Source organism: Cottoperca gobio, chromosome 13, assembly GCF_900634415.1.
Source record: "Cottoperca gobio chromosome 13, fCotGob3.1, whole genome shotgun sequence".
NCBI lineage: Eukaryota > Metazoa > Chordata > Actinopteri > Perciformes > Bovichtidae > Cottoperca > Cottoperca gobio.
Window position 1 is genome coordinate 20,409,071 of NC_041367.1, and position 13,771 is coordinate 20,422,841.

General features: G+C 45.4%; 1 protein-coding gene across 1 annotated transcript; it reads right to left on the minus strand.

Moving 5' to 3' along the window:
• Positions 1-500: 500 nt before the first annotated feature.
• Positions 501-13,609, minus strand: zc3h4 (zinc finger CCCH-type containing 4). The gene is given in 18 exon segments (XM_029446074.1): positions 501-563; positions 565-623; positions 626-758; positions 760-2,192; positions 3,151-3,399; positions 3,502-3,824; positions 4,455-4,909; positions 5,134-5,243; positions 5,433-5,544; positions 6,418-6,540; positions 6,771-6,907; positions 7,033-7,129; positions 7,452-7,528; positions 7,598-7,690; positions 7,989-8,196; positions 8,336-8,443; positions 8,567-8,903; positions 13,308-13,609. Coding segments are annotated over 18 exon segments (4,197 nt in total). The 5' UTR covers positions 13,388-13,609.
• Positions 13,610-13,771: the final 162 nt, after the last annotated feature.

Below are 13,771 nucleotides of genomic sequence, written 5' to 3' on the forward strand. Positions count from 1 at the left end.
GAGGATGATGAAAAAAAAGATGTGAAGCTAAAACGTTCATTCCATATAAATGTGTTTTTGCTGCCTTTGTGAATAACTGTTTTCATAAAGCATTGAGACGAGAATACATTTATTCATACATCAATACGTTTGTTTAAAATAGAGCTTTAACTTTAAACCCTTCCCATAACCCAAGAGTCTTTTATAGAATCTGAATCTGCAACACTGTGGTTAAGTGTGTGTGAGTGTCTGTGTGTGTGTGTGTGTGTGTGTGTGTGTGTGTGTGTGTGTGTGTGTGTGTGTGTGTGTGTGTGTGTGTGTGTAACATGTCGTGTAACATCAGTTTGTCCACAAAAGTTTGTCTTCTTAACCAGTCTTACAGGCAGGTGCCTCAGTGCGCTTTTCTTTCTCCTTTTCACTGTTCAGTGTTCAGAAATGTTAAAACAAGCCAAAGGCCGACCACATGATGTTCTTCAGGGTTCAATGGTCGGGGGGGGGGGGGGGGGGGGGGGGGGGGGGGGTTACTGGCAGAAGGGCGACGCTGTGGGGTCAAAGCCTTTGAAAACGTCCTTCAGCGAGGCGTTTGTCCTGCTCTGTGGTCGTCTGCTCAGACTGCACCGGACTGTTGCCTCCAAAGGGGCTGCCGTCCCGCCGGGCATGGCCGCCTGCTTCACCACACCAAATAAAGAGGACACTGGTAGGTTGTGGACACCCGCTGGCCCCTGATCCCCAGAAGCTCCGGGAGCACCCTGACCTGCTGCGGCGGCTGCAGAGGGACCCTCCCTGGGCCGCTGAGTTGGGCGAGGGCGCGGGCTTAGGCCGGGGCCTGTTATAGCTGTTATATCGATCGGTCCCTTGCTCTCCACTTTTTTCCGGCTCTGGTTGATCCAATGCAGACTTCCGAACAAACAGGGGTTCCTTGGACTTAGGTTTAACCGGCGGGGGGTCACTGGGTTTGGACTCTGTGCTGGCCGAGTTGGGGGAGTTGTTAGAGCCACTGCTGGTACCAGGGCTGCCTGGTTTGTTAGTCCGAGGGTCATACAGACTGATGTTGCTCAGCACACTGGCTCCCCCTGGTGGCCCAGCTCCCACACCGCGCCCTGTCCCACCTGAGGAGAACAGCCTTGGGTCATAGGGGGCGATGGTAGGTGTAGAGGAGCTAGAAGTTGTTGCTGGAGATGTAGAGGGGACAGGAGGAGGCACAGGGTCTGATAGTTGCTTCAGTGCTGACTTCTGAGGCTGGAGACGGGGATCTGAGAGTGCTTTGCGGGACACACGGGGGTCAATAGGCTTTTCTAGAGGTGGGGGAAGCATGGAGGGAGGTGGACCCAGCAGCGACATAGAGGGAATAGGGGTGGGTAAGAGAGGAGGGGAGGGAGTCTGGGACGGGCTGGAGTTGACAGTCTTTAGGATACGAGACAGTAGTTCAAAGTCTGGGAGGGTGGAGGTGGAGGAAGAGGGAGCAGGGGGGTCCAAGGAGGAGGGAGGAGGCTGAACGGGAGGAGGCTGTGAGTGAGGGAGCGATGTTTGGATCGGCGGCGGCTGAGTGCGGGACAGACGTGCTTCTATGGTAGGGACAGGAGGGATGCCTGGTGGGAGAGGAAGGAGGTCCTGCTTGGGGATAGGGATAGGAAGGAGATCCTCAGGCGACCAGGTGATGGTTTTGATGAAGGCCGGCATGTGGAGAACAATATCTTTCTTGATGTGGCTGAACTGCTGCAGCTGCGAGCGCGGATCTCTAAGAGCCATTCCCATGAGCGGGTCCAGAGGAATCGGCACTGGCTTGTCCCGTAGAACCCGCTCCGTCTCCTCCTCCTCCACCACCGGGGTTGTAAGCGGTGGGGGCTTGTAGACCAGAGGAGGCTCTAGTTTAGGACCAGGAGGAAAGTGGGAGGTGGATCCCGCTGAAACAGCTGCAGCTAGCCGGGCTAACCTGGGGTCTGCAGGCGGTCCAGAGGAAGATAAAGTGGGGTGGGTGGAGTCCGAGATTTGGGATGAATCTGCACCACGTGCTAGGCGTGGGTCCCGAGCCATGCGGGGGTCTGCTGGCCGCGGCAGAGGGTTAGCGGGAGAGGCCTTCTGGAGGCGAGGGTCGCTCGGGTGGCTGTCAGATTTTTGAGGAGCCTGGGTCTGCTGACGGAGCGTCTTCAAGATGGAGGTCACACTACCACCGCCATCCTCATCCTCACTGGAGTACCAGTTCCCTGAGTCACCTAAGAGAGAAGGACACACGTTTGGATGTTTATCAAGCAACGGCTGCAGCGACGCAACAAACACTGGAGGACACTTTTAAATGTTCCTCGAAACAGCAACAAGGGCAACAAGATTAGAGAGGGGTGTTATTTTGTATTACATTTTAAAAAGCTGTATTATCTGGGAGAATAGAAACATCACACTCGGTATCAGAAGATACTAAATATTAAATATCTCGGATCAGGATTGGGGGCAAGAACGTGATGGGGACATCCTTAACAAAAACCCAAATAGAAAGACTTTACACCAGAAACACATTTGATTACCTTAAAGGAATTACAAACGCGTCATATTTGAGGTTTTTGTTGATTGTTGGGAAAGCGATCAGTCGAGTGAAACTTGTGTATCGTATCACTTTCACATTATGCAAACATCTAATACATAAGAGCATTAAAAAAACTAAACATTGATATCATGTTAATAATACCCTCTCTCCACCTCCCTACACAGGAATTTGAGTGTAATTAATTTACAAAACGAACAAGATACATTTGACCGAGCATTCTTTTCTTCCAGATATCGTGGTAATATCATCGCCGTGATTCGTTTTGACCATGATCATAATAATCGTGTAGTGAAAATCTGATATTGTGACGGCCTTAAGTGAAACATTAATTTTGCTGATTATTTTATTGACCGTCACATCTGCACATCATTACTGTGAACCAGGAATTAACAGAAGTCAACAATAACCATCGACATGTGATATGGAAGTTGGTCCATCACTCCTGACACTAAACGTGTCGACATGAATCTACAGTCTCTTCCTGCTTTGATACAACTCTGAATAAACACTGGTTTAGGAGGAGATATATATGAAAAGGGGAATTTCTAAGAGAATGGCAAAAAGCAGGTCTACAACTCACTATTACAAAGGAATGACTAATGTATAAACAGGTGCAGATGCTTGTCCTCTACCTTCGGTGTCTCTACTCTTCTCTGCTCCTCCCTCGGCCATCCTGCGAGCTCTTTCCTCTTCTTCCTGCTGCTTCTGTTGGATCCTCATGAACAGGACGCGCTGCGCTGGAGGCAGGAAGTCAGGCACAGAGATCCCTCCCTGATTGGACGACGCTCCATTAGCGGAGCCGTCTTGGCCACCAGACTGATTACCAACTTTCCCTGGTCCTCCTCTCTCGTCCATACCAGAAAAGCCCTGGTAGTTGTCACCTGAGAGGGAACAGCAAGCGTCAGTGCAGAAACAGCAACTTCGCAACAACCCCCAGAAAAAATCTTTACTCATTCAGTTAAATCATTGGAATTGACTCTCACCTTCTTGCACCACTCCTTCCATCTTCATAGCGTCCTGCGGATTGAAGAAGTTATTGAAGAAGTTTCCTCCACCCGGGGGAGGACCTGGAGGCATAGCACCCCCATGTGGAGGCCCGTCACCAGGCGCAAATCCTCCCATCATGGGCGGTCCGCCGGGGCCCATGTTGGGGGGGCCCTGGTTCATCCCATGGTTGGGGCCCATGTTCTGCATGTCAGGGGGCATCATGCCTGGGGGAACAGGGAAGCAGGGCGGAGGGCCACCAGGGGGCCCTTGGGGTCCAGGTGTTGAAGTCTGACCCTGGGTGCCACTTGGAGTCTGGCCCCTGGAAGAGGAGGGAGGATTCAGAGTGGATTTCAAAGAGACTTTCCAGGGAGACATTAGGGGGAATTAGTGTATCACATGTACAGCTGCCCTTTTCCACTGATCCTGGTCCCATCTGGTCGTTTTCATTGCCATTTCCTTTTCCTTTATTTTATGCCTACATAGTACATTGCAGTGTACATTGTAGTGTTGTAGATTTGAACTAATATTTTGTAATTTAGTTGTTGGTTACTTACTCATATTAAAAGGAATTCTCCATTAAAAACCTTTTGAATAATAAACACTCATCGCCTGTAGGCCTTAGAGCATTACACTGTACAGCCCCCAGTGCCACAGGAAACACACGCATATCTAAGCCCCACGTGAAGATTATAAGATAGCAGAGATATTTAGACTCTCAGAGTTTCAGCAGTTTGGTCGAATTGTGCGTATTCTTGCCGACTGACAAGTAAAAAATACAGTGACTGTATCAACACTAGAAGATCTCAAATCTAAACATATACGGCTTTTTTTTTTAAACTGATGATTGTGATGATTGTTGAATTCAGATTGTATGACCCAGTTTCGAGGTGAAATGCTGCGCCCTATTTATTTGGAGCAAGCGGTTTGGAATTACACTCTGATTTCTTACCTAACGGCCAGTTTGTGAGCCAGCTGTCCCGTGGGCTGAACTTTAATCTCAAACAATGAGGGGATCTTCTTCCCACCGCCGCCACAAGGAGGTGGGGGGCCCATATGTGGAGGGGGGCAACCGGGATTTGGGGGCCCGCCTTGGAAGAGACTTCCATCTGGGCCGTGGGGAGGGGGACCAACACATGGGTTAGGCCCCGGACAAGGCCCTGGTCCCGGGGGACCTTTGTTGGAAATGGGCCCCTGGTTAGGTCCAGGAGGACCCCCAAAGTCAACCGGCGCAGGCCCTCCAAAATCCCCAGGCCCTGTGTTGGCGTCTACAGGAACAGGCCGGGGAGGGGTGGGGAGGAGGCCAACTCCAGGAGGGGGTTTGGGGAGAGGGTTGATCCCCTGCTTCTTCAGCTCCTCCACCTCCTTCTCATCCTCTGCTCCAGCCTCTGCATCTTCTGCCAGCATCTAAAAAACAAAGATATCCACTGATAAGTTTATCGGAAATATTTATATTGGTGAACTTGAACAATTTCACCCAGCAGATTGTATAAATTATAAAGCTTCACTGTTTTATTTAGATTTTTAAAGAACCTGGACGTACAAATAACACTAATAAAAATATTTCTGAACTTTTAAAGATATACAGAGTTCACAGAAGATAGAGGACAGAATGGGGAACAGGATGCTACCTTGTTGAGCAGGTCCTGGGTGTCATCATTGAGGGCGTCATGGGAGAACATGCACTCGTCTCCATTGACACAGTTCCCTGTGGTGTGGAACAGCTTGCAGGGGAATTCACGTAGCATGGGAGTCAAGGAAGAACACAAACTGAAATTGACCACATTTTCTGAATGTCCTCATATGAATTCTGAGATTAATATCAAACCTGTCACCATATTTTCAGTTAGGTGGAATTTGCATGATGCACAAAAATGATTTTCCTTGTATCAATAAAGAGCATCTCTGTTTGGTCAGCAGTGAAGGATATCATGCATGTAAGGACAGTGGTCGGCTCGGGCGCAAAATCCAGTGATGTAGAACTTGCACAGCTCCTTCTTCTTGGGCAGTTCAATGTCATGGCTGAAGTTACAGTGGTCCCCCTGGTGATGGGAAGAGGTAATAATTAAATGTGAGTGTCTGAGGGCTCAGGACTAACATGTGATGTAGATAACTTGTAGACCAGAGAGGATCAAATAAACAACAACGTTTAACTTTATGTTTTAGTTTCTGTGTTTTGTTGCCTCTTATTAATAGTAGAATAGTGCTTCCAGGGTTTTTATCCGAAAACACATTTGTTTATCTTGCCGGTGCCAAATTTCCATTCCATTTTATTTGAGAATCATTATAACCACATATGTGTAGCTGTTTCAATATGCTGAGTAAAACTGGGTTGCAAACAAATTCAAAATCCTGCCTCCTGGCAAAATCTGTGTCCCATTTAACATTTAAACTGTGTCCAAACCCTTTGACTTTTTTATAAAAGCAACTAAAATGAATAAAAAGAAGTAAAGAAGAAACACAATAAAGAAATACAGCGAAGTCACAAAACCTCTTGTTATACAGTTCAAACTAATCTCTGGCATCAAGAGCGTTCTGGTTTCCGTTTGTAGTCCTAGTTGTGATGAGTAATCATGTTTGAGCAGGCTTTGGTGACATGCAGGTGAACAGTGTGGAGAGCTAAATCAATGTCAGAACCCATCGGCTGTCGTCATAGCTACAATTAGCTTGTAAACCGGTTACTGAACAACCTGTTCAGAAACGTCATCTCTGAACTCCATTTTCACGTCACAAGTTGCTCATCGGACCGTAAACAATGACCGGCACACAGAAAAAGAAGTCCTGGCCCGGCTCTCCGCTGGCTACACCGGAATCGCCAAAATATTGCCCCCAGAGGCTTATCGTCGTCAGACTGACAGCTGATGGGTTCTGAGAAAGTCCACACTGTGAATCAGCAAACATTTGGGCCATCTTACCCAGGTGCATCGTCCCTCGATGTAGTACTTGCAGATGGCCTTTCCTTTCTTATCCTGATGCTTCTCATTCTGGTTCCTCCTCCCTAGTCCCGGTCCATCACCTCCTCCTCCTCCTCCTCCGTCCTAAAATACACACACACACAAAAAGAGTGTGTCAAGCAATAAATAGGAAAGAAAAGATTCATATAATTGTATTGCTCAAGTCTAATGACCAGAAAGGAAGTTGTCCTGGGGGCAGCGGGGCTCCAGTCTGGAGTGAAGCAGCCATTTGTATAAACCTACATTGAATTATCAGCTTTGTTTCAATTACAGTATCAGGACACTTTCTGATAACAGGATTACAAAAGCCTTACCCCGTTGTCCATGTCCCCATTGTTGTCGTCATCATTGCCCATGTCGCCTCTTCCTCTCCCGCGGTTTCGACCCCTTACTCCTCTGAGCATACCTCGCCCTCCTTTACCCCTCCCTCGCCCGCGGCCACCTTTACCTCCTGGCGCAGATATTCAAGACAGAGTGAGAGTGAGTTCATTTTTGGCCGAGATAGTTAGTCAACACTGTCAGGTATAAAGATGAAACAGACACAAACATGGAGCACCACCTCGGGTCCAAACTCACCTCGGCCTCTGTCTTTGCACTTCTTGTACTGATTGAGTTCTTTTGAGTAGTCGTCGTAGTCCTCATCCCCCATGTTGTCATAGTCATCATCTACGTACTGCAAAAACACATTTCACGGGTCACTTAATGTTGTTCAGGCTGCAGAGAGTATAACTTCAGCATCAGCTTGGAATGAAACGCAGTCTATTTCTTGAATTAGATATTACGTGTGAATAGTTTAAAGACAGCAAGAGATAATCCATAATCACTACAGGTGTTGGTCTAACAGAACAAAATACGTTCTCACATAAGAATGAAGGAAATGTACTTCACTTCCATGTGAAATACATTTGAACTGTGTACAAGAGAATAACAACTAGTTTCCTGGACTTTGAACAGAGCAAATAGACTTTAGTTTAATTCTGAATTCTAAACCTCACCTCCATTTCCTCGCCATAGCCCTCTCCATCGTCGTTCTCTCCTCCCATCTTTCCTCCTCCTCCTCCACCACCACCTCCTCCACCACCTCCACTACCACCTCCTCCTCCACCACCACCACCACCGCCTCCTCCTCCTCCTCCACCACCTCGACCTCCTCTTCCTCTGCTCCCTCCTCTTCCCCTCCTCCCTCCCCTCATTCCTCCACGGCCTCTCTGGTTCTTCATGCGACCTTTGCCCCCTGCAGAGAGACAAAGAGAATTGACATAATCTGCAGAGACAAGTCGGTAACTTTTCTGTGGAATTAGAATTGATGAGGAAGCGACGGTCCACAGAACGTGCAAGTAAAACAGAAAGATGATGAATCTTCTGTCACACGGCGGCACATTATTGTAGTCTGTTCCTAAATAATAATATTAAGCCTAAATAAATAAAGACACATTTTCCTAAAAGTAGTTTAGGACATAAATATTTACCATGCAACATACCAAGTCTTTTTTTCAACTTTAGCAGTTTTAAGTCGACTTCCATTGACCCACCTCGTCCACCGCGACCGCCTCCTCCCTCTTTAGCCTTGCGGTACTGGTTGAGCTCCTTGGTGAAGTCGTCATAGTCTTCATCAACCATTTCCTCCTCTTCCTCTCCCTCAAAGTTTTCTTCTTCAAAGTCTTCGTATCCTCCATAGCTCTGTTTGTCCATCTTCATGTATCCGCCCTTCTTTGAGCCGCCGTAGCCCCCGCCGTGAGACTAGAGCCGGGTAAACGTATTTGGTGATTTTACTTTACACAGAACATTATTGACATATCAGGAATACTGAAACTTACTTAAAAAGATATTTGATGGAGATACATTTATCAAGATTGTAAGGTGAGTTCTTGAGACTTACAGGAGGGGGGTACTGTGGACTATACTCTCTGTACTTCCTCTTCTCACTGGGACTGTAGTCAGAGTCATCGCTGAGGTCCGAGTGGTCGTCATCAGAGGATGCATGACGCTGAGAGAGAAATACACACATTCAGACAAAAAGTAGAAGTGATGGACAGCCACAGGCTCTTATGTTTTAGATGAAGACAGAAGAGGGGGAATAACTAGATGGGTCTATTGTCAACAATATTACTTTGTGTTTGGATTTGCGTTTCTTCTTTGACCTCCTCTTCTCCCTTTCTCGCTCCCTCTCTTTCTTCCTCTTCCTCTTGCGACGGTGGGATCTCTCGTCATCTGAATTGCTGCGCTCCTTACTTCGCCGAGGCCTCTCCCCGGCCCCTTCAGCTACTGCTTCACCTCCTCCGCCTACTTCTTCGCCGCCATCTCCGCCTCCTCCTGGTGGTGCTGCTGCTGCTGCTGCTGCTGCTGCTGCTGCTGTTGCTGCGGACGTACCTCCGCTAATCTCCTTCTCCTCCACGTCTCCCCCATCATCTTCCAGTTCGCCCTCCTCCAGCTCTCCATCCTCTGGCCTGTATATGTAAAGAACACACAAGCAGGGAAGTTACAGACGTTATCTTCTCATGGGCTGTGGCTCAGTCTGCCAGCCGCCTCTTAGGCTTTGGGACATAGAATCAAAAATGATAAATGTATAACATAATGAAAAAAAGCTAAAAATGAACATTTAATAGTTTATTTTCGGCGGTCGCAGATGGAAAACGAGTATAGAGGCTTGGTAACGTTTACATTAAGTCTATAGTTCATTATTTGTTGTTATTGTTGTGAGTCAAACCAGGGTTTACCAAACATCTTAAGAAACATCTTAAGATTCAACAGCTGACTGAGACCCTGAGGTTATCATAGTTCATTTGGAAAAAATAGCTTTTAACAGTTAAACTTGTGGCCTTGGAATTTTATCCTCGTAGCACCTCTAGCTTTCTGTTGTGAAGGTTTCTTAGACTAAACAGCACTACAAGGCATCTGTAGCACACTGTTGGAGGGACAAACACTGTGTTCTACGATTGGTGATTAGTCAGGGAGGCATAAAATGCAAGATTGGGTTTTTGTTAGTGCCTGTGACTCTGCCAGCTGTATTTACACAGCACCTTCACTTCTCACAGATGTTTGCCTGTTTAAACTACTGATAAAATGCTTTGCACAGAAGCCACTACTTTACATACACACTTCAAACCGTGTACATAAAAACATAAGCCAGGTGAATGCTGCATACAATGAGTGGATATAATCTTACTAGCCCAAAAACTTCCACATCAACATAAGTAACAATAACAAAAAGACTGCAGTGTGGTTATAATGCATACCTTCAGTTTGGCCTACACACCTGACTGTCAATGCCATCAGCTAAACCAGCTGCCACAGGATAATAAGACAACACAATGATGAACACGTGCCGCAGCTTCACATGCTTTAAATGCATAGAAAAAGACTCCGGGCAAACGTTTTAAAGAAAAAGGAAACTTCATTGTACAGCTTTCAGGAACAACTCAACTCAACACCTTTCTGATTGGAGATAACAACATCACACGAAAGACATGAAATGTAAATGTTCTTGCTGCACAAGTTCTTGCTGCACAAGCCATATCATCAGGTCAACCGACACAAGTGTAATTAGGTTTAAATAGTGTGAACACTCGACCCTTCTGGCAGGGGCTTTTGAAGCACACACATGCAAAAGGACAAACCCCCAAAAAATGTCCCCGGCTGAGGAGGCCCAGTTCTACTGCAGTAATTGAGGGACAGACAAGAAATGACTTATGTGCTTTCACTGTGGTCATCTGCCGGGGCAGGACCATGAGATCCTAATTGACATGGATCACATGCAGGCCTGGGTCTGCAGCAACTGGTGGCTGTGGGCCAGCAGAGCGGGGTTTGGGTACATGCGAAAGAGAGGGTGTTGCATTAACACACTTCACAGCAATGATCCATTTAAACTACATAAAAAGGTAGAATATCCAAGTTTGGAAAAATCTTTTGCGTTGCCATTAATCCAAAATCCAAGAGCACTGATGTTTTTGACATTAAAATCATTAGCATTAATATTCCCATGACTTGTGTTTTTCTTCCCTACCAGGTAGTTACCATTTTCTGAACTATTGATGGTACATATTCTGGACGTGGTTATACTGGTCATCGTTTTGTCGGCAGTTTTCACTAGCAAAGATGAACAGGCTCGGAAACGGACCTGTAATAGCATTTTAATAACGATAAAGAGACAACGCGTATGACACTCCCTACTTGAGCAATTAGGTTCTGGCTCTGCCACAAAGATCAACTCCCAAAGTAGGCTGATGATTGCTGTGTGTAGCAGGCTGGGAGTGAGGCCTGAGTGATGTGAACAGGTTTTACTAATATACAATATGTGACGACTCCAAGACTGGTTCTGTCCTACGAAGAGTGTACAGTGAACTGGGGGTAAATGTCACTGTATGTGTACACTGTACACCACATCCTCAGCATGCCAGCTTCCTCTGAGAGAAGAAGCACAATAATCATCTTTAATAATCTGCGCTTAATCTCTTTCACAAATAAAATGTTCATCTGCCAGAGCAACACAGCCATGCAGAAACTTGTTTCCAGCTACCACTGAGTGCTACTCAGTCGTTTGTTTCACCCTTGGAACTAAACAAAAACATATTTGAAGTAAACAACTTTATATCTTCTGTCAGAAATGACAGCAATCTAGAACAAAGAAAGACAATTTGCTTCATATTTGAGCTCATTTGAGTTTGCTCTCGAACAAACTCTCTGGATCCAAAACTCTCCCTGAAAATAGTTATTTGGTTTTATTTATTTTTTTACCATCTTTCTAGAGTAGCTCTAAAAACATGAATATATACAGATTGTATATTGAAACAATATTGGCTCAATACAAAAGCTCAATATCAGATTGTGCATATGAACATTGAACCAGCACCAGCTATGAATACAAACAACACAAACTCAGTATCATCTCAACAGCCAAGTGACTCCTCTACCCCACTATTGGCATGTCCTATGAAGCTGGCTCGTTAATCAAAACCTATTTAAGTCAGGCACACAGACCTGTCACACTGGACACCTCTCTATCATAGCACAGGGATTCCACTGTACTATGGAAGTAGATTTTTATGAATAGGGAGTGGCTGGGATTCTCTACAGGCAGAAGCTGGTGGCCTCTCTGGCCTGTCGAGATACTATACACACATCACCTGCTGCCAACAATATGCCAGTTTGAGAAAAAACTTACAATGCAAACAAACTCAATCCAGACTCTATGCTCAGCTAAGAAATTAACACGTCAGGCCAGTGTAGACAAAATATCTGTGGAAAAAATGTCAACTTTGAACTTACACAAGTATCAATGTACTGCTGACAACTAAGTGCAGTTAAATCCAGGTCTGTTATGCATGTAGACTATGCCAAACAAGTATCCATTTATAACCATTAACACTATAATAAACGATGGTAAAATGCTTGACCATGCCCTTCTAGCAGACAACTAAGAAGTTCTGAAAGTTTAACACAGCACAAGATTAACCTCGTCTATTAATGATTGAATCAAAGGATTTACCATGCATTATGGTACATTAGCAGCTCAGTGGATGAGTCCATAACTTAACTAACTCTATAAGCAAAGGGCCATTATTAAAATGGGGAATACTTACTGTGACAGGGTTTCTTCACATTTTGCACTCAAAACCATTGAAAAAGGTTTCCCCTAACCTTTTAGGGACACTAGTGGGGTCTGTGGGACTTGGAAATGGGGTCAACTGAGTAACGTACAGTACATTTGCCAACTGGGGAGGTGGAAAGAGGGAACTTTGTGTTTGACTTTAAACACTTCTGGGATGCTTTGCAGACGTTTAACACACTTTTGGGGGCTTTTGTGGATGTTTGGGACGAGTCAGTGTGGGCACGACTGTGAATCAAAGTGATACGTTAGACAAATATCCATGACAGCAGGAAGTACAGTTAGCTACTTCAACAGGTTACACAACTGATTAGTCGATACCTCACACAGATCAATATTTTGAAGATAGCTAACATTTGAGACTTGAGGGGGGGAATCACAATCATAAAAGAGCAATTGGGAGCTAAAATAAGCTTTCCCACGAGTGTTAAGGTAGAAGGACGACGACTCGAGTAGTATTTGTAAGTGCGTAACGTTCGAGCTAATTGAGCGACAAGTTGCTTCGCAATGGCAACACCGTCACGTTACGGTTACGCCAACTGAACGAATAACTTCGATATGGTTAGAACGGTTTATATAATAATGTAGTACTGATCGAGTCAATATTAGTTAACGCTAGGCTTAATTTAACGATGCAGCGATTCGAAACGTCAATGTGAAATTACCACTAATAACAGAAAACATTAGCCATTAGCTTAGCCTCTCGTGCCAATTGTATAAGTTGGTAACATTAGCCAAAAAGCTAATGTCGCTAAGGTAGCCTGAAAATAGGCCCACCGCTAGCTAAAGACAATCGCTTGGATTTTTTGGCATCTGCGGCAATAGTTATTGTCACCACACACACAATTAATTAAATTAAAGGTAATAAGTTAACTGTTCTTAACAATGGGCAAGTAATTAAACGATGCTTTATAATCGTTGAATTGGCTAGAATGGCGGTGAAAGTTTGATTAATCAGCTGCTTCGACCTCCCTTCTTTCTTCAGACAAGTTGGCTCGAGTCGATTGATCGTTGATTGTGAAAACGTTATAAAATACAGGGAACAATAACGTTATCCCAGGTGCTATTTGGCCTCCCAGTTGGCGGTGTCGTGACAACATGGCGTTCTTTACCTCTGTACTCGTTTTCCAGAAAAGGCGAGTTTAATCCCTTTGACAGAAAAAGAAAAAGAAACCCCGGGCTTTTTGTGTAAAAGCACAGGACAAATAAATAATTTCATTTAAATATGATTGTAGAATTACTCGACCTTTCGTCAGTCAGGAGACTGTTGTGTTCGTGGTTGGTAGTTGGGGAGTTTGGATGGACAGTCATGCTTTCCACAGCCATTTCCTCTAGCTACATTGAGGTGCAAAAAATTACAACTCGACACTGGAATCTACTGGCTTATGCGTCACTTCACTATTATCTACTTGATTTGATTTTAGGAAGAGTTTCAGTTCATAGTAGGCAATTCTCCACTACAGTTGTAAGAGAAATATGATGAAATTGAGTCCTGACGTTCTCCGTCCTACAGTTGCGATGTGAAATGACGACTGATAAACTTAAAATGGCCGACAGTCTTCTCCTAAGAGAAAGGGGGCGGAATTCTCCGAGGGTGACATCATGACGAATGACGTTCTCGTACGCTTCTCACGAAAATTACCGAATGGGGTTCACATTGGGTAAAATGAGCCCCCGAGTTTGACTCGCTAGTGCACTTGCAGAGCATAT